At 43.3% G+C, this 22,274-nt stretch overlaps 1 protein-coding gene across 3 annotated transcripts in view; it reads left to right on the forward strand.

The window, feature by feature from the left end:
* Positions 1-22,274, forward strand: part of UPP1 (uridine phosphorylase 1) — a 209,764-nt gene that overhangs the window by 65,964 nt on the left and 121,526 nt on the right. For all 3 annotated transcript variants that reach the window (XM_075828559.1, XM_075828557.1, XM_075828558.1), the window contains exons 3-4: positions 10,110-10,230; positions 10,673-10,831. In XM_075828559.1, the coding sequence (XP_075684674.1) occupies positions 10,110-10,230; positions 10,673-10,831 (280 nt within the window). The remainder of the gene's footprint in view (positions 1-10,109; positions 10,231-10,672; positions 10,832-22,274) is intronic.

The following is a 22,274-nucleotide window of genomic DNA, read 5'->3' on the forward strand; positions in this document are numbered from 1 at the left end:
GCTGGATGTAATACGGCCTGGGTAGTAGTGGATCGTTTCTCCAAGATGGCACATTTTATTCCTTTATTGGGCCTTCCCTCAACTCCTCGTCTGGCAGATCTGTTAATCCAACACATCTTTCACCTACAAGGATTACCTCTTTATGTTGTCTCTGACTGGGGTGTACAGTTCACGTCTAAATTCTGGAGAGCCCTGTGTAATCTTTGGAATGTGGAGCTGGACTTTTCTTCTGCCTATCACCCACAGTCTAACGGTCAAGTGGAAAAGTTAAACCAAATACTAGAGAATTATCTCCATCCTTATGTCTCTGTCCAACATGACAATTAGGTACAGCTTCTCCTTGGGCGGAATTCTCTTATAATAACCATACAAGTGAGTCTACTGCTTCCTCTCCGTTCTATATTGTATACAGTCAGCACCCACGAGTTCCTCTTCCAGTGCCAATTATGTCTCAAGTGCCTGCAGCCAATTCTTCACATCTGGCAGCAAACCAAGTCTGCGATTCTTCAGGCTGCTGATTACATAAAAGCATATGTCAATTAGAAGAGAAGGGTTCCTCCTCTGTTTCTCCCCGGAGTCAAGGTCTTCAAGGAACATTCATCTGAAAATCCCTTCCCACAAATTTGTTCCCAGGTTGCTTGGACCCTTTGAGGTGTTACAAAAATTAACCATGTGTCCTATAAGCTTAGGCTGCCTCCTACTCTCAAAATCCCCAACTCATTCCATGTGTCCCTCTTAAAGCCTGTGGTCCTGAACAGCTACAGCAAATCTCCTGGTTCAACAGCTGCTCCCAGCGGTTCTTCTGACGTATTCGAGGTGAAAGGAAATCCTAGACTACAAAAGGGGAGGAAAGACTTTTTATCTGGTAGACTGGAAAAAGGGTTTGGTCCTAAAGAGAGGTCTTGGGAGCCAGAAGAGAACATCCATGCATCAGATCTCATCAAGAAGTTCCTCTTCAGCTCTGGACCTAAAAAGAGGGGGCGTAAGGGGGGTGGGGTACTGTTGTGGCCACAGTCGCTGACCGCTGTCACGTCCTACTTACATTGTTGTCCTCCCCAGAGGTGACGGCACACGCGGCTACAGCTCCCCTCTGTGTCCTGTAGGGTGAACACGCATGCTCACTCCCGGCCTTAAAGGGCCAGCGCGTGCACCTGTGTTAAGTTCCCCAGCCAATCCCTTTACACCCTGGACTTTATAAAGGACTATTCCCTTCCTCTCTTTGCTTGAGCGTTGTTGTGTCTACCCACGTTTAGCAAATGGTCCCTTAGTTCTATTCAGTTCCCAGTGTTCCCGTATCCTGCTTCTTGTATCCGTATCCAGTAATTGTGTTTGTGAGCGACGTCTAGTGTTGGAGTCGAGTTCATCCTCTGTGCCACGTGTCACCTGCCACGCCAAGTGTCACCTGCCACGCCAACTACTCCGAAGGGTCTGCTACATCACGTGTCTGTCAGAACTTCTAAACAGGTACTTTTAAAGACTTTCATTGACTGTAGTTTGGCTAGCTGCTACTCCACATACCCCCAGAACCGTGACATTTTATTTCTGAGTTGCAAGTTTCGCAACTTTTCCGCCACAAAAAAATGCAACATTTGCGATTTGTTGCAGATTTTAGTGCTCCCCTTTGAATTCAATGGGGAAAACCTGCAACAGAAAACCAGCGATTATCAATTTATGCTTCGAATTGAAAAACCGCACTCTAGGTCAATTTATGAACGGTTTACCGGCTGTTTTTTCACGCAGCGTGTGGATTAGATTTGTTCAAACATCATCCACTCTGCTGCTACTGTATTATGCTGCGGATTTTCCGCAATCAAATCCATTGCGGAAAATCAGCAGTGCTTACGCTACGTGTGGAGATACCCTTAGTGTGTATTATAAAAGCGATCAAACGATTGCATGGTGAAGTTCCAAACTCCCATGGGTAACTTTTCTGGAATGTGACAGGCATGTATGTCATAGTAAATGTGCGGGCACCAAAGCTGTGCCCACACGATCACCGTGGGATCCCGGCTGTGACTGAAAGACCCAGCAACAGCTGAAATTGGAGAAACCTCCAAAATGCTGTGGTCAATAGTGACCACAGGATTTAAATGTTTTGACAGAGGGAGGGGCTCCCTCTGTCACACATCGGTGGCCTGCAAACTCGATCGCCGGCCGCCGACAGGTTGCCATGTCAGCTGGGGGCCTAATGAAGGCCCACCAGGCCTGCCATGGCTATATGCCTTTTAGGCCTAATAGATTGCCTGTCCGTTTTACACTGATAGGCAATAATACTTAAAATTAAAATAGTTAAATAAAGTTTACTAAAAAATAAAAAGTTCACAGCAAAAGCAAAATAAAACAATTTTCTTCCATGTATAGTGGTTTTATTTATATACACATATATGGTATCGCCACAATCGTAACGACCCAAACAATATTAGACCTGATGGGGAAACATTTTTCCCTCTGTTGTATGACTTTTCAGTTGACAGGTAGCAGAGTTACTTGATGGGGAATTATTTACCAGGTGATGTTTTCATTGTACTCGTCTGGCCGATGATTTTTCCTCTGGCGGATGTTTTTTCCATTGACAAGTAGCAGAGTTACATGATGGAGAAAAATAATTCCACATTATCTAACTCTGCTACCTGTCAACTGAAATGTCATATGCCAGAGGAAAAAAATGTTTCCCCATGGCGGAGTATCACAAAGAGTCACCTGGGAATTAGACATGATGGGAAAAAATAATTCCCCATTATGTAACTCTTCTACCTGTCAACTCTAGTTTCTGCTGCAGCGCAAGGGGAGAAGAAAGAAGACAGAAGTATGCTGTAGTTGAGTATAAGTTTTTTTATCTTTCATACTACTAACTTTAGTTTTTTTTAGTTTTGCAGATCCTGCTGGACTGTTTGGACTATGTCGTAGATTCGTTGGACTACTTCGATGATCTATGTTTATTTTATATACCTTTTTTCTAAATAAAGTGGTCAAAGAGTGGGGGAGTTTTTATTTCAATAAAAAAATGTTTTTTTTATGTCTGTGGTTTTTAATACTTTATAAGCGTCTAGTAATTGCTGTTGTCTGTTTGACAGCGTCTATTACTATGTAAAAACGCTAGCACTAAGCACCCCATTATTACTCCGGTACCCACCCCCACCAGGGTATCGGGAAGAGCCGGGTACAATCCCGTACCCGACCATCCGGATCGACGGTTGGGCACTGGGGCGGCCACAGGCTGGTACTATGATGCTGGGAAGGGCTAAAAACCGTGGCATTGCTAGCCTGCAGCTTTATTTATCTGGCTGGTTATGACAATGGGGGCACCCACGTAGTATTCTTCAATTATTTATTATTTTTTTTTTTTAAGTAAACTTTGTGTCGTCCCCACCCATTATTCATAACCACCAAGATACAATAAAGCAGCCGCAGCCTTGCATTACCAGGGTGGGAACGGCCAGGGTTTTTGGCCCTTCCCAGCCTCATAATACCAGCGGGCCCCCAACCATCGCTCCATATGCTCGTGTGCTGGATCGTAACTGACGTTTCCCGTTACACCTGGTGGTGGTGGGTAACATAGAAAAATGGGGTTAGTGCTAGTCTTTTTACTGGCTAACACTAAGCCCCACCTTAGTAATGAACGTTGTCAAACAGACAGCGGCCATTACTAAGGCGCCAATAAAGTATAAAAAAAAACACTTTTTAAATAAAAACTCCCCAGTCCAACGAATCTACGACATAATCCAAACCACCTAGCGGAACCTGCAAAACAAAACAAAAAAGTTAGCAGTATAAAAAATAAAAAAACTTCTACTCCGCTACAACAGACTTCTGTCTTCTCCCCTGTGCAGCAATAGAAACTAGACGTTAATGAACTCTAGTTTCTATTGTGGAGCATGGAACCTAGAGATGCTTTAGAAATATAAATAAGTATTATTAAAATTCTGGCACAACTTGGAGGTGCTGTGCGCCAGAAAACACGAATGCAGGGACTCCTAAAGTCACAGAGTCCCTGCAATAGCTATGTGACCGGGTTTACCTGTCAGTGACCTACTTTTATTGTGACTGCTAGTAACCCCGGTCACTCTCGACTCCCGGCACCCTGTCAGATCAGCTCTTTTGAAGGGTCAGCATCGCTTGTACAAGCGATGCTTTCCCGTCATTCCCTGCTCGTACTGTTAATCACAACACGCTTGTAGCGGCCGTTCACAGTATTATATCCTTCTCCCATTAAAGTGAATGGGAGAAGGCTGTATTACTGTGAACCGCCGCTACAAGCGTGTTGGCGATTCACAGTACCAGCAGGTGGAAACGAAGGGGAAGCAGCTGATGCAGTGTGAGCGCTGCATCCACTTCAAAACAGCTGATCGGTGGGGATGCCAGAGGTCGGACCTTCACTGATCAGATATTGATGGCCTATACTCAGGTTAAGCCATTAATTTTAATGAATGAACAGTTCAATGTGTCTGGGGTTACTAGAGGTCACATTGTATTCTTAGGTAGCAAATCAATTGCCGGGTGGTCCTGCATTCATTGCCGACTGGGCGACAGCTCCTCGGATAATTGCAGGGGCTGCCGTTCTTTAATAAACTGGCGCCCATCTTCCCTCTAGAAGCGAGAGTAACTGTGGGTCCCTGTGTATGCCCATGTCACAGAGCATCCGCAGTTCACAGCTAGAATGGCTCCAGATTAGGAGATAGGGTCGGCTCCCATCGCTAGTCTCCTATGCCCTGGGTGTGCCATAGAGCACCTGTGTATGTGTTGTGCAAAGAAACATACACAGATTCTAAAAAAAGATGGCTGCTCCCACAAAAGTAAAAACACAGAAATGAATAAAGTTACATTAGGGAACACATTAAAATAATTTAAAAAAATAAACCCATAACTTAAAACACATCAATTAAATAAAAAAAATTATTTTGTGACACCTTTCTTTTGAGGCCAAATAGGGTTGGTCATTAAGGGGTTAAGGCCAAAAATAAACTGCTCACTAAAGGGTTAATGTAACCATTTATTATTTATTCATGTAAACTTCCCAAGAGAAGACACACACTTCCTTCCTGTTCTTCCTCTTTAGTCAGTACAGCAGGGTGTGTGCGCTTTATGGCAGCTGAAATAAATGGAAGGAATTTCATACATTTTTACAGCCTACAGGAAGGTATGAAGTACAGCCTCTCCTGGGGAGACCAGAGATAATGCATATAGAGTCTTATCTGTGTATATAGTGCATATACTTTTTACGTTTTAATTTGTTGCCCGAGCGATCTCCGGCTGTAAGTAACTGCCGGGGACCCTATGGAGAAGATAGAACAAGCTTTAGCTGTTTCTGTCTTCTCTGATCACTTGTACACAGCGCTCAATGAACGCTATGTATAGGAATAGAGACAGCGGCCGCTCCGCTGTCTCTATTGCTCCCAGTGTTCATGTGACTGGTCACATGATTGCCGGGTGGTGTTAGTGGCAGACTGCTGCTGGGTCTTACTAGACCCAGCACAGCCCTATTAGTAACAATCGTCACTATGAGAGGGCTGATTTCCCCTGTAACTGGGGCTGCTGTGCAGATCCAGTTACAGTGGAAAAGCATGGTGTAAAGAAAGAAAAAAAAAATATAAGGTTCCCCAAAGGTCTTTTTTGACCTTTTGAGGGACAGACCATAGTAATAAAATAAAAAGGAAAGTAAAGTGCAATTTTTTTTTAATAATAAATACACATAAAATACCCACCCCAAAAAAAAACATTCCCCCCTGCCAATCATTTTTGTAACGCTAGCGCTGACCCAATTACGCTAATATAGACATGTAATATATTAAAATTTACGGTAGACAATGATGATCACAAATAAAAGGTCTATTTTAGGGTCAAACTATGTTACTACCAAAAAAAAATAGCTGAAAAGTAGAAAAGCTTATTTTTTTACTATTATTTTCAAACTTTAAGAATAAAAATTCTAAAATAGCAAAAAGGATAAAAAAAGAAACCTGCATTGTCTACGGAAAAAAAACATCGCAAAAATCACGTTGTTAGCCCAACAAATAAAAAAGTTATAGCCATTTAACGAACACGTGCTAAAAAGGGCTAAACGGTGTCTGGTCCTGAAGGCTCAAAATAGCCCGGTCCTGAACTGGTTAACACTACCTGACTGGTTCCCAATAAATAGACAATGAATTGAAAACAATTCCATCTGCCCTGCAATTTCTGCTGCAGAGAAGAGTTTTGACAAGAAGCCACAGGAGACAGCTTACCCTTGGAGTTTTTTTTAAAGAGATATGCCCCATCACCGATGTAAGAGGTGTCAACCTCCAACGAGAACTGCCGATAAACATCAGGATGGTGAAGAACGGAGGCAGAAATGAAGGCCCTCTTGACATTAGTGAATGCAGATTCCGCTTTAGGGGTCCAATCTTTAGCTTTCACTCCCTTTTTGGTGAGAGCAGAGATAGGAGCGGTTGAAAAGGCCATAGAAATTTGCAATAACCTTTGCCTGGCACGAAGACCGTGAGGACGAGGCCAATCTAAGACGGATTTGAACTTTTCTGGATCCATCTGGAGTCCATGATCAGAAACTATATACCCCAGAAAGGGCAAGGATTTCACACTTTCTAATTTGGCGTAGAGTTTATTCCCCCTTAACTGCGTAAAAGTCAGGTCTGGTGAGTAGATCAAGATGTCGTCCAGATACACCACCACAAATACATACAGTGGATCCCGGAATATATTGTTCATGAATTCCTTGAACACAGCTGGAGCATTTCACAGTCCAACGGGCATAACAATATATTCATAGTGACCGTCTCTGGTGTTAATGTGGTTTTCCACTCATCACCTTTACGGATACAGATCAAGGTTTAAGTCCCGTGTAGATCCAGCTTTGTAAAAATCTTCGCCCCACGTATTCTGTTGAAGAGCTCAGAGATCAGCGGTAAAGGGTACTTGTTCTTGACAGTGATTTGGTTCAAACCACAATAATCGATACAAGGCCGGAGGGAACCATCCTTTTTCTCAACAGAGAAGAAACCGGCTCCAGCAGTAGAAGTAGACATTCTAATGAACCCCCTCTCAAGGTTCTCCTTGACATATGCCGACATGGCTTGAGTCACATGCAGAGTCCCAGGTTAAGTCCCAGGGAGCAACTCGACTGGACAATCGTAAGGACAATGCGGAGGCAGAGTCTCGTCCTCCTTCTTGTTAAATACGTCAGCATAACAAGCATACTGTGGAGGCAGACCAGGAAAAGACTGGAGTACAGGACATCAGACAAGATGAACCTGGGACAGCCAATTATGTAGACACTGAGGTCCCCACTGGAGGATTTCTTCGGAATTCCAGTCAAGAATTGGAGCAAGTTTATGAAGCCAGGGAAGTCTCAGCAGGATTCGATTAATAGCTTCAAGAAGAATATAAAAGACTATCAGTTCAGTGTGTAGAGCTCCCACAGAATTTCAATGGCTCTGTAGTGGATATAATTGGATCCGGCAGCGGATGCCCATTCAGCGAAGCCACTGCTAGGGGTTTCTTTACTGGTGTTGCAGGTAAATAGAGACGATCCACTAAGGCTTTAGGTAAAAAATTTCTGGCTGCTCTACAATCCAGATAAGCGGGGACAGGATGAGATGCTTCTGCAGTGAAGATAAAGTCTGTAGTACAAAGTGTAGGAGAGAATTTTGCAATGGGCATAGATTCACTTAGGGTAGTCTCTCCTATCAACCCTAGGTGCTGGATTTTCTCGGCTTCTGAAAACACTGTGCATGTAATGACCCTTTCTTCCACAGTACATGCAGAGATTAGCTGAACGTCTTTTCTTAGGATCCTGGTCCAATAATCTGACCCGGTCAACCAATTTTCAGAAGTTATAGTACATTCCCTCTCGATGGACTCCCTGGGAGCGTTCTCGGAACCTCATATCTACGCATGTAGTCAGGAGAATCAGGGCATCCAGGGTAGGAGGAAGATCACAATCTGCCAGTTCATCCTTGACTCTGCTAGCTAATACCTGGCAGAAGGTTGCCACCGGGGCCTCTTTGTTCCAAGCAAGCTCTGCTGCCAAAGTATGGAATTGTATGGTTTACTCTCCGACAGTCGAACCTCCTTGGTGAAGTGACAGATGTTAAGCAGCGGCTGAAGATGTATGGTCAGGTTCCTCGAAACACAGTGTGAAAAGTGTGGTTTTGTTTAGACAGCACTAGTTTCTCAGGTCCTCGGAATAGGGTCCCAACCCAATTGAAGCTAGAAAGAATTGGATTTGGCACACTCTTGGAATGTTTAACGTAAATTTATTTTGATTTTTTTCGTAAAGCCAGTGGCTACATGTGCAACATTTCGGTCGTGAGACCTTCGTCGGGCACTAAAGAAACATATATAGGTGATTATAGTATACTATACAGATTCCATAAATAAATACAGGATGTATGATATATAGATTTACATGGAAATGCATTCAAGAAAATATATACAAGGAGACAAGTACAACATTGGGTAATAAAAAAGGAGGGGACGGTGTCTAGCATCCTGAGACAGTGAAGCGCATCAAGTGGAGGTCTCCTTATAGAAAGACATTTTGTTTTGTATGTATAACTGTACATACATGTGTGTGTGTGTTCCAACAGCAGTAAATGACATGTGTCAGAACCGTCTACGTGGTAGTGGTAGTTAGAGGAAATAAGTGTGATGAGCATGTAATTTGAAATGTATTTTGGGTTGAGAAAGCCTCAACAGGTTTTTGCTTCTCCATCCTAACGGGGTGGAAGCGGCAAAGAAATTCCGACTCCGGAGCTGACTGGAACTACGGCTGGCTGAGGAGTAGATGGAGGAGCAACTTGTGGGGTTGCCAGGGGTGTAACAGGAGCCATGTCCAGGCGATTGGCTAAGGTGTTCACAGCATGCAATAGTTGATCTTGGCGTAGTCGGAGAACTTGCATATTGTCTTCCATGACCTGAAAAGCAGTCTTGGGGTTTGCCAGCGGGGTCCATGGCCTGAGCAAACTGTAACGTCCAATGAAGTTGTGGAACCACTAGGCTACGCCACTGTAACACAGTAGCTGCTTGCCAGACAGGTGTCCCTGGTAGATGGGACCTTTGAGGCAACTGGACACAGTCAGATAGCAGGTAGTGGAAGCAGGCTGTTGCCGGATTACTGGTAGCAGGCTGGTGCCGGATTACTGGAAGCAGGCTGGTACCACATTGCTGGAAGCAGACCGGTGCCGCATTACTAGAAGCAGACCGGTACCAGATTACTGGAAGCAGGCTGGGGCCGGATTACTGGAAGCAGACTGGAGCCGGATTACTGGAAGCAGGCTGGTGCCAGATTGCTGGAAGCAGGCTGGTGCCGGATTACTGGAAGCAGGCGACAGAGTACAGAATACCGGATTGATCACAGACACAAGATGCAGGATACCGGACTGGTCACAGACACAGGACTCCGGATGCAGGATACAGGACTGGTCACTGACACAGGACTCAGGATGCAAGACAGGACACGGGCACAGGACTCAGGATGCAGGACTAGTCACAGACACAGGATTCAGGAAATAGGATACGGAACCTCCGCAGGCTAAAACTGGGTTAGTAACAACATTGCTCAGGCACTTAGGAGATGGTGTGGGTGCCTTAAGTAGTCCTGGGAAGCAGCAGGGATGATTGGGTAATTTTTGAATTTTGCGCTCACTGGCCCTTGAAGTGGTGGCTGTAGTGCGCGCACTAGTGATCCAGCGGCAGTGAGTTGCAGAAGATATAGGCTGTTGAGCAAGGTACAAGAACCGGTGGCGTGGACCGCTGTTACATGCGGGGCCCGACGCTGGCGTTACACCTTTATTTCTACTTGCTCACTGTAAATCGTCGACACGGATGTAGTGGCGATTCACAGTATTGCAGCCTTCTCCCATCCACTTCAATTGGAGAAAGCTGCAACACTGTGAATCGCCGCTACATCTGTGTCGATGATTCACAATGAGAAAATACAAATGAAGGGGAAGCAGCGCTCGTACTAGCGCTGCAGCCCTTAAAAAAAAGGCTGATGGGCAGAGGTCCCAGGAGTCCGACCCTGACCGATCAGCTATTAACGGTCTATGTTGAGGATAGGCGATCACTTTTTAGGGACTCAAATACCCCTTTAATATGTCTGTTTTGTTTCACAGGGGAGAAGGGCACATTCACATTTCCAATCCTCACCTGGAGAAAATAAAAGAAGACATATTGTACCACTTTGATCTTGGAACCTATACACATGATTTTACAGCTCTGTTTGGTGATGTTAAGGTGAGCAATTACTAAAGGAATTCAGAATAGGTAAATATACAATGGTCTCTGTTTTCAAGACATACTGTATATTAACCTTCTGTTTTTTCAGTCTTCTGGTATTTTGTATACTGCTATTGTATATTTTATTCCCATTTCCTGATGCATTGCAGTGCCTTTGACAGAAGTTGTAAATTGTTTAAAATTTATTAATTAATGTTAAAATTATGAAATAAAGGTGTTCCACAACCACACCAAAACCAAAAAAAAAAATGTGGTAAATTCTCTGAAAATTCCTGTGGTTTAGAATTGTTGTGGCATGCCCAATATTGCTAGATTACAAGATTGGTATTGTTCAGGAACAGCTTTTTTATAAAATAAATTATGGTTACAATAAAGCATGTAAAAACCATGCGAAACACTGCAAAAAAAAAAATAACTTTCTTTATATTTCTCTTTATAGTTTGTTTGTGTAGGTGGGAGCCCATGGAGGATGAAAGCTTTCGCTCAGTACATTACTGGAGAATTGAAATTGGGAGACCCTAAAGATGATATTGCCAATATATGTGCAGGAACTGATCGTTATGCCATGTACAAAGTAGGACCAGTATTAGCAATCAGTGTAAGTTATACCTATCAAACCAATCATAATTCCCTGAGTATGAATGGGTTGTCTCCAACATTCCCTAGGCATATTGATAGTTTAAGTGATTTTCCAGGTAAAGTATCTGTTCAATTGCGACTATTGCATATCTGTGGATTTAAAGGAGATATATATTTCCACAATATCTTGGAGAAAAAAAGAAACAGAGTTCTCTATTGGATAGTATTTTCAGATGTTAAAAATTAAAGGCAGTGAGTAAAGGGTGGACATCGTCCTATGCATTGTGCTGCCGTATTCCATCTCTGTATGTGTCGTTAATCGACACATACAGAGATGAAGAAAAAAATGGCAGCCCCCATAGAGAAGTAAAAGTATGAATACATTAACCCCTTCCCTCTTTAGCCACTTTTGACCTTCCTGACAGAGCCTCATTTTTCAAATCTGACATGTTTCACTTTATGTGGTAATAACGTCGGAATGCTTGTACCTATCCTAGCGATTCTGAGAATGTTTTCTCGTGACACATTGGACTTTAACCTCTTAATGACCAGCCTATTTTAAACCTTAATGACCAAGCCATTTTTTACGTTTTTCCATCGTTGCATTCCAAGAGCTATAACTCTTTTGCGTCGACATAGCTGTATAAGGTCTTGTTTTTTGCGGGACAAGTTGTATTTTTTAATAGCACCATTTTGAGGTACATATTATTTATTGATTAACTTTTATTAACTTTTTTGTTGGGGGGGGAATTGAAAAAAAACTGAAATTTCGCCACGCTTTTTCGCGTCTTAAATCTACGCCGTTTACCGTGTGATATAAATAACACAATAACTTTATTCAGCGGGTTGTTACGATTGCAACGATACCAAATTTGTATAGTTTTTGTATGTTTTACTACTTTTACACAGGAAAAACACTTTTTTTTCAAAATTATTTGTTTTTGTGTCTCCATGTTTGAAGAGCCGTAACGTTTTGTTTTTTTCGCAGATGCAGTTGTATGAGTCCTTTTTTTTTGCGGGACGACTTGTCGTTTTTATTGGTACCATTTTGGAGTAGATCACTTTTTATAACATTTTTTTTAAGTCAGGATTCACAGAAAACAGCAATTTTTCCATAGTTTTTTATTACATTTTTTACGGCGTTCACCTTGCGAGTTAAATAATGTAATAGATTTATAGTCGGGGTCGTTACGGACGCGGCGATACCAAATATGCGTAACTTTTTTAATTTATTTTGGTTGTTTAAAGAGGCTCTGTCACCAGATTTTGCAACCCCTATCTGCTATTGCAGCAGATCGGCGCTGCAATGTAGATTACAGTAACGTTTTTATTTTTAAAAAACGAGCATTTTTGGCCAAGTTATGACCATTTTTGTATTTATGCAAATGAGGCTTGCAAAAGTCCAAGTGGGCGTGTTTAAAGTAAAAGTCCAACTGGGCGTGTATTATGTGCGTACATCGGGGCGTTTTTACTTCTTTTACTAGCTGGGCGTTCTGACGAGAAGTATCATCCACTTCTCTTCAGAACGCCCAGCTTCTGGCAGTGCAGACACACAGCGTGTTCTCGAGAGATCACGCTGTGACGTCACTCACTTCCTGCCCCAGGTCCTGCATCGTGTCGGACGAGCGAGGACACATCGGCACCAGAGGCTACAGTTAATTCTGCAGCAGCATCAGCGTTTGCAGGTAAATAGCTACATCGACTTACCTGCAAACGCCGATGCTGCTGCAGAATCAACTGTAGCCTCTGGTGCCGATGTGTCCTCGCTCGTCCGACACGATGCAGGACCTGTGAGTGACGACACAGCGTGATCTCTCGAGAACACGCTGTGTGTCTGCACTGCCAGAAGCTGGGCGTTCTGAAGAGAAGTGGATAATACTTCTCGTCATAACGCCCAGCTAGTAAAAGTAGTAAAAACGCCCCGATGTACGTACATAATACACGCCCAGTTGGACTTTTACTTGAAACACGCCCACTTGGACTTTTGCAAGCCTCATTTGCATAAATACAAAAATGGTCATAACTTGACCAAAAATGCTCGTTTTTTAAAAATAAAAACGTTACTGTAATCTACATTGCAGCGCCTATCTGCTGCAATAGCAGATAGGGGTTGCAAAATCTGGTGACAGAGCCTCTTTAAAAGTAAAGCATTTTGTAAGGGGAAAAGCTGGGTTTTTCATTTTTTTTCCACATTTTTTTTTAAATTAACTTAATTAAACTTATTTTTAACTTTTTTACTAGTCCCACTAGGGGACTTCACTATGCGATTCTCCTATCGCTATTATAATACACTGCAATACTTTTGTATTGCAGTGTATTTCTGCCTGTCCGTTTAAAACGGACAGGCATATGCTAGGTCATGCCAGAGGCATGATCTAGCAGGCATTCATGACAGGCAGACCTGGGGGCCTTTATTAGGCCCCCGGCTGCCATTGGAGACACAGACACTCGTCGATCTTATCGCCGGGTGTCGGTGGGAGAGAGAGGGAGCTCCGTCCCTCTCTCCAAAACCACTCAGATGCGGTGCTCACTATTGCGCACCGCATCTGAAGGGTTAAACATGTGAGATCGATACTTATATCGATCTCACACGGCAGAGCAGGGACGCCCCCAGCCCTCAGCTGCATCTGGCAGCTGAGAGCAGGAAGATTTGACGGCTCCGTGCTCTGTTTACTCATCCTGATGCAGTGCCGTAAAAAGGCATATGCATCAGAATAAAGCCCGTTAGTGGCCGCCGTTAAAAGGCGTATTGGCGGTCACTAACGGGTTAAGATAGTGGTAAAATTTGGTCGATACATTCAGTATTTAATTGTGAAAAACACCAAAATATAGTGAAAAATTGCAAAAATTAGCATTTTTATCAATTTAAATGTATCTGCTTGTAAGGGCAGATTCAGACGAACGTTGCGTTTTTGCGCGCGCAAAAAACGCGGCGTTTTGCGTGCGCAAAAACCACTTGACAGCTGCATGTGTCATCCGTGTATGATGAGCGGCTGCGTGATTTTCGCGCAGCCGCCATCATAGAGATGAGTCTAGTCGACGTCAGTCACTGTCCAGGGTGCTGAAAGAGTTAACTGATCGGCAGTAACTCTTTCAGCACCCTTGACAGTGAATGCCGATCACAATATCGAGAAACCTGTTAAAAAAAAAAAAAAAAGTTCGTACTTACCGAGAACTTCCCTCCCGGCCGTTGCCTTGGTGACGCGTCCTTGGTGACGCGCCTCTCTTGACATCGGGCCCCACCTCCCTGGATGACGCGGCAGTCCATGTGACCGCTGCAGCCTGTGCTTGGCCTGTGATTGGCTGGAGCTGTCACTTGGACTGAATTGTCATCCCGGGAGGTCAGACTGGAGGAAGAAGCCGGGAGTTATCGGTAAGTCAGAACTTCTTTTTTTTTTTTACAGATTCATGTATATTGGGATCGGAAGTCACTGTCCAGGGTGCTGAAACAGTTTAACTCTTTCAGCACCCTGGACAGTGACTATCTCCTGACGTCGCGTACCGGAAATTTTTTTGCCGGGTTCGGCCAAAACGAGTTCGGCCGAACTCGGTGAAGTTCGGTTCGGTTGTCCGTGTTCGCTCATCTCAAAGACACTCCGTTTGGATGTTTGGAAACAGAAAAGCACGTGGTGCTTTTCTGTTTACATTCATCCTTTTGACAGCTGGTGCGCTGTTTCAGTCGGTTCGCACGGAAGTGCTTCGTCACCTGCGTGGTGACTTCAATGGGTTCGTGATGCGCGAAATACGCGGAGATATTGAGCATGTCGCGCTTTTTGCGCAGCGGACAAACGCTGCCCAAAAAGCACGGACTGTCTGTACTGCCCCATAGAGTTGTATTGGTCTGTGCGTGGCGCGTGAAAACCACGCGGCCCGCACGGACCCAATACACGCTCGTGTGAATCCCCCCTAAGACAGGCAGTTATAACACACAAAATTGTTGCTAATTTACATCCCCCATATGTCTACTTTAGTTTGGCATCGTTTTTTGAACATCCTTTTATTTTTCTAGGATGTTACAAGGCTTAGAACTTTAGCAGCAATTTCTCACATTTTCAAGAAAATGTCAAAAGGCTATTTTTACAGGGGGCAGTTCAGTTCTGAAGTGGCTTTGAGGGCCTTATATATTAGAAACCCCCAATAAGTCACCCCATTTTAAAAACTGCACCCCTCAAAGAATTCAAAACAACATTTAGAAAGTTTCTTAACCCTTTAGACGTTTCACAGGAATTAAAGCAATGTAGAGGTGAAATTTACAAATTTCGTTTTTTTCTCAGAAATTCATTTTGAATTCATTTTTTTGGTAACACAGAAAGTTTCACCAGAAAAATGCAACTCAATATTTATTGCCCAGATTCTGCAGTTTTTAGAAGTATCCCACATGTGGCCCTAGCGTGCTTATGGACTGAAGCACCGGCCTCAGAAGCAAAGGAGTACCTAGAGGATTTTGGGGCCTTGTTTTTATTAGAACATATTTTAGGCACCATATCAGGTTTGAAGGACTCTTGTGGTGCCAAAACAGTAGAAACCCCTCAAATTTAGCAGGAATGGTTCGCGGAGGCCATGTCGCATTTGCAAAGCCCCTGAGGGCACAAAACAGTGAAAACCCCCCCACAAGTGACCCCATTTTGGAAACTACACCCCTTGAGGAAATTATCTAGGGTATAGTGAGCATCTTGACCCCACAGGTTTTTTGCAGAAATTATTGTAAGTAGGACGTGAAAATGAAAATCTACATTTTTCTCAATAAAACGTAGGTTTAGCTAATTTCTTTTCATTCCCACAAGGACTAAAGGAGAAAAAGCACCACAAAATTTGTAGAGCAGTTTGTCCCAAGTAAAACAGTACCCCACATGTGGTCATAGACTGCTGTTTGGACACACGGCAGGGCTTAGAAGGGAAGGAACGCCATTTGGCTTTTGGAGCTCAAATTTGGCAGGAATGGAGGCCATGTCGCATTTGCAAAGCCCCTGAGGGGACAAAACAGTGGAAACCCCCCACAAGTGACCCCATTTTGGAAACTACACCCCTTGAGGACATTATCTAGGGGTATAGTGAGCATTTTGACCCCACAGGTTTTTTACAGAAATTATTGGAAGTAGGACTTGAAAATGAAAATCTACATTTTTTCCAATAAAACGTAGGTTTAGCTAATTTTTTTTCATTCCCACAAGGACTAAAGGAGAAAAAGCACCACAACATTTGTAGAGCAGTTTCTCCCGAGTAAAACTGTACCCCACATGTGGTCATAAACAGCAGTTTGGACACACGGCAGGGCTCAGAAGAGAAAGAACACCATTTGGAGTTCAAATGTAACTGGAATGGTTTGCGGTGGCCATGTCATATTTGCAAAGCCCCTGAGTGGTCAAGACAGTGGAAACCCCCCAAGAGTGACTTCATGTGGGAAACTACACCCCTCAAGGAATTTATCTAGGTGTATAGTGAGCATTTAAAAAAATGTTTCAATTGAAAATCCATGGATGTGTGATAAACTTTGAAGCACTCCTTTATGCACAGGCCAGGTTTGTCGGGACAGGTTTCACAATGATAATTTGTGTCTCGTCTTCTCCCCCTTTTATAACACACTTTACACCTTTTTTGGCTCCTTCCCTTTTTACCAGTGGAGGGGATTTCGCCAGGAAAGTGTTGCCCTGGTACAATACGTGGACCATCCCATCTAGAAGTACTGGGGCCCTCCCCTTCCTGGTTCCTAAATACAAAGGTCTTGATAACCGCTTCTTGAAACTGAAGGAATGTCCCTGTCCGGCCTGCAAATTGGTATAGCACGTAAGCGTTATACAATGCTATCTGTACCATGTGCATGGCCAGCTTTTTGCACCACACCTTTGTTTTACGCATGGCACTGTACAGCTTCAGTACTTGATCAGAGAGATCAACCCCTCCCATGTACTTATTGTAGCCGAGGATGCAGTCTGGCTTGGGGGTCATTGTGGTGCTACCTCGGACAGGGATAGGGGTGCTGCCACTACCGTGTATTGTGGTCAACATAAGGACGTCCCTCTTGTATAATCAATAATCGGCCTGATTTTGAACAGGCGGTCGTATGTGGGGTCATCACGGGGATGGCACTGTGCATTATCATTATAATGCAAAAATTTCAGAATAATTTCAAAACGTGTCCGGGTCATTGCCATGCGGTATAATGGGGTGCTGTATAAAATGTTCGCACTCCAGTATTGCCTAATCTCTGTTTTTTTTACTAGGCCCATATGTAGGACAAGGCCCCAAAATCTCATCATCTCCGCTGCCTCTATTGGGGGTCCACCTAGCAAATGATGACGTAGGGTTTTGGGCTAAAAATTGTTGGGCGTATAAATTTGTCTGGGCCGCCATTACATTAACAAAATCCTCCAAGAAAAAGAGCTTGAAATAGTCAATTTCTGCGAGGCCTACAGTCTCAAATCGAATTCCTGAGCTCCCTGTGAAATCTGGAATGTGAGGCTCATAATTATATGGGGGTGGGTTCCACAGGGTATCCCTCATTTGGGGGGTTGCCTCAGCTGATGTGCTGGGGCGTCTTTGCGTGGGTTCCTCATCACTGGATGAAGATGATGAGGTCAAGAGGAATGGGGCAATTTCCTCTTCTCCCTCGCTGGCCGATTCAGTGTCAGAGGCCAGGATGGCGTATGCCTCCTCAGCTGAGTAGACCCTTTGAGATGATTGGGCCATTTTTATTAGGGGGGTATGTAGTGCTTCAACACGGGCAATACTCTTTATAGAGGTGGTTGTGTATGTTGTTCTTTTACACGTGTAATATGAAATTTATAGGAAAAAAAAAAGAAGAAAAAGAAGAGAAGAATAAGAAAAACGTAGGAGAAAGAAATTTATTGAACGTTCAATATAGAACTGTAAAAAAAATTGAGCTACAACTGTGTCGCTATGCTATCAAAAATGTAGTGAACAAATTTCAGTTAAAATAAACTAAATGTCTGTCACTAAACGGATGCTGACTATAGGCTGTAAATTTACACTAAAACTGTCGCTACGCTATCACAAATTTAGTGAACGAACTTCAGTTAAAAAAAACTGAATGTCCGTCACTAAACGGACGCTGACTATAACGCTATAAATTTATACTAACTGTTGCTACGCTATCAAAAATTTAGTGAGCAAACTTCAATTAAAAAAAACTGAATGTCCGTCACTAAACAGATGCTGACTATAATGCTATAAATTCATACTAACTGTCGCTACGCTATCACAAATTTAGTGAACGAACTTCAGTTAAAAAAAACTGAATTTCCATCACTAAACGGACGCTGACTATAAGATGTAAATTTATACTAAAACTATCGCTACGCTATCAAAAATTTAGTGAACGAACTTCAGTTAAAAAAACTGAATGTCCGTCACTAAATGGACGCTAACTAGAAGATGTAAATTTATTCAAACTGTATAAAAAATATATAGCTATATCTCCTGCTATATATTTTTTTTTACAAAACGGACGTCAGTAAACGTCCGCTACTCTAATGCTACTCTTTTTTTTTACAGTTTTATAAAAACAAAAAAAAAAGGCCAAAAAAAAACCTGCGTAAACAAATTACCACTGAGGCTGATTATTAGACTGAGCACTCAGTAGTCGCAGGGCGCACGCAAAAAAAAAGGTGCAGTAATAAAAAAGGCCAAAAAAGAAAAAAACTTGCAGCAAAAAAAATTACCACGGATGCTGATCAGTGATAGCGGTCACTGATCAGCACTCACTGGCCGCGGGGCGCACACAGGGAGGTGAAAAAAAGAAAAAAAAAAGTCCTGTGCAAAAAATTGCCGGTCAGTGAGGGCGGTCACTGATCCGCACTCAGCGGCCACGGGACGTAAAAAGGGAAAGAGAGGGAGGGTACAGGGATAAGTAGTTTAGGAAAAAACAAGTGCACAGATGATGATGATGACGGTTCACTCTTCAGCAGGAAGCAGTCGGATGAAGACGTCACAGCAGGATCGCAGCACAGAAGGCCTCAGAATCGGTAAGTATGGCTTCACAGACGGTCACACCAGCTCTGCTCATCGTTCCTAACCGGAATGAGGTGGGCAGAGCCGGTGGAGGGTGTTTCAAACACCTGCCATGGCTGCGATTGGTAGGTCGGTGCAGACCGACCAATTGTAGCAATCGGGAGGGTGGCATCACTGCCAACTCATTATCGCTACATGGCAGAGATTGGTGCTGTCCTAGGCAGCACCAATCACCACCATATCACTGTGCCCTGTGGCACAGTGATTGGCGAAAGCCGCAACCAGCCGCAATTGGCCGGTCTGAATTGACCGGCTAATTGCAGCGATCGCCGATGCGGGGCAGGTGAGCCACCCCCCTAGGCCTCGTGTAAAGCTGGCCTGCTGTTATGAACAGCAGCCATCTTTACTTTGTAACTTTTATTTTTGACACTGTAACCCCTTCTGCATTTGGCGTATGGATACGGCAATTTGCGGGAAGTCATAGCTTTCCATGGCGTACCCATACGGCAAATGTCGGGAAGGGGTTAAAAAGTAGAAAGTGACAACACAAATAAATAATTTTTTTGTTTACATTAAATTAAAAGCAATATAATAATTTAAAAAAAAATCATGACACCTTCCCTTTAAGACAAAACTTAAAGGGGTTGTCCCAAGTTGACTCAAATTTTTTTTTTTAAACATTCTAAGCAGGAAATGAATTTTAAAACATTTGCTGTTAAAAAATTTAAAAAATTCATTTACTAAGTGCCTTTTTTTTACACTTGATAACTCAGCAAGTGCTGGTTATCTTTTCTAAAAAGGGGCGTGAGCGGCTTGATGTCAATCAAGCCGCTCTGCAGTGTGCGCGCTCCCGATGTTGCTAGATACTGTAGTTCTAGCAACATCGGGAGAATGTTCGTCTCAAGCGGGCATGGTAAGCCCGATTGAGACAAACTTACCGTGAATGTCATCAACCCTACAGTACACTACACTACAATACACTACACTACACTACACTACATTCACCCCGTTTCGGCAAACAACTTCTCCCCCCCCCCCCCCAACCCTGTCACTACATGTAATGTTTGTATCCGCCGTACCGGTGCTGCATCAGCACCCGGCGAACAACTAAAAATATATAAAAAAAATAAACTCACCTAAGACGTTCTAACGGCGCTCTGAACGGTCCCGTCACTTGCCAACTTCCTTCTTCTTGGCGCCGCTCGCATTCATAGTAAGGGTATGTGCACACACACTAATTACGTCCGGAATTGACGGACGTATTTCGGCCGCAAGTCCCGGACCGAACACAGTGCAAGGAGCCGGGCTCCTAGTATCATACTTATGTACGATGCTAGGAGTCCCTGCCTCTCTGCAGGACAACTGTCCCGTAGTATAATCATGTTTTCAGTACGGGACAGTTGTCCTGCAGCGAGGCAGGGACTCCTAGCATCGTACATAAGTATGATGCTAGGAGCCCGGCTCCCTGCACTGAGTTCGGTCCACTACTTGCGGCCGAAATACGTCCGTCAATTTCGGACGTAATTAGTGTGTGTGCACATACCCTAACAATGCGTTGTGGCGCTAATGACGTAATTATATCAGGCCCACGTGATTACGTCATCTGCGCCCACCGCTATGTTATTGTGAATGGGAGAAGAAAAGTGACGGGACCGTTCAGCTCTTCGTGGGAACGTCTTAGGTGAGTTTATTTTTGTATGTATGTTGTCATGTATGTGTATATGTGCATGTATGTATGTATGTATGTATGTATGTTTTCTTGTATGTATGTTGTCATGTTTGTATGTGTATATGTGCATGGATGTGTATATGTGCATGTATGTTTGCATGTATATGTTTGCATGTATGTTTGCTTGTATGTATGTTTGCTTGTATGTATGTTTGCTTGTATGTATGTTTGCTTGTATGTATGTTTGCTTGTATGTATGTATGTATGTATGTTTGCTTGTATGTATGTTTTCTTGTATGTATGTTGTCATGTTTGTATGTGTATATGTGCATGTATGTGTATATGTGCATGTATGTTTGCATGTATGTATGTATGTTTGCATGTATGTATGTTTTCTTGTATGTATGTATGTATGTATGTTGTCATGTTTGTATGTGTATATGTGCATGTATGTTTGCATGTATGTATGTTTGCATGTATGTATGTTTGCATGTATGTATGTTTTCATGTATGTATGTATGTTTGCATGTATGTATGTGTATATGTGCATGTATGTTTGCATGTATTTATGTTTTCATGTATGTATGTTTTACATGTATGTATGTTTGCTTGTATGTATGTTTTTATGTATGTTTTCTTGTATGTATGTTGTCATGTTTGTATGTGCATGCATGTATGTTTGCATGTATGTATGTATGTTTGCATGTATGTATGTATGTTTGCTTGTATGTATGTTTGCTTGTATGTATGTATGTATGTTTGCTTGTATGTATGTATGTATGTTTGCTTGTATGTATGTTTGCTTGTATGTATGTATGTTTGCTTGTATGTATGTATGTTTGCTTGTATGTATGCTTGTTTGTATGTATGTATGCTTGTATGTATGTATGCTTGTATGTATGTTTGCTTGTATGTATGTTTGCTTGTATGTATGTTTGCTTGTATGTATGTTTGCTTGTATGTATGTTTGCTTGTATGTATGTTTGCTTGTATGTATGTTGTCATGTTTGTATGTGTATATGTGCATGTATGTTTGCATGTATGTATGTATGTTTGTTTGTATAAATGTCTGTATGGCCATGTATGATACTGTCTGCTGGCGCCCTGTATCTAAGCCAACTTTGCCGCAGGCTTCTATACATGGTATAAGGCCTCATTTACACGAGCGTGTGCGTTTTGCGCGCGCAAAAGGCACTTGGCAGCTCCGTGTGTCATCCGTGTATGATGAGCGGCTGCGTGATTTTCGCGCAGCCGCCATCATAGAGATGAGGCTAGTCGACGTCCGTCACTGTCCAAGGTGCTGAAAGAGCTAACTGATCGGCAGTAACTCTTTCAGCACCCTCGACAGTGAATGCCGAACACAATATACACCAACCTGTGAATAAAAAAAGACTTTCATACTTACCCAGAACTTCCTGCTTCCCCCAGTCCGGGCTCCCGGCCGTTGCCTTGGTGACGCGTCCCTCTCTTGTCATCCGGCCCCACCTCCCAGGATGACGCCGCAGTCCATGAGACCGCTGCAGCCTGTGATTGGCTGCAGCCTGTGCTTGGCCTGTGATTGGCTGCAGCTGTCACTTGGACTTAACTGTCATCCCGGGAGGTCGGACCGGAGTTATCGGTAAGTCAGAACGTCTTTTTTTTTTTTCAGGTTCATAGATTTTCGGAGCGGAAGTCACTGTCCATGGTGCTGAACCAGTTTAACGCTTTCAGCACCGTGGACAGTGACTGTCTCCTGACGTCGCGTACCCGAACATTTTTTACCGGTTTCGGTCAAAACGAGTTTGGCCGAACCCGGTGAAGTTCGGTGCGCTCATCTCGAATTTGA

Source organism: Rhinoderma darwinii, chromosome 5 (genome assembly GCF_050947455.1).
Source record: "Rhinoderma darwinii isolate aRhiDar2 chromosome 5, aRhiDar2.hap1, whole genome shotgun sequence".
Taxonomy (NCBI): domain Eukaryota; kingdom Metazoa; phylum Chordata; class Amphibia; order Anura; family Rhinodermatidae; genus Rhinoderma; species Rhinoderma darwinii.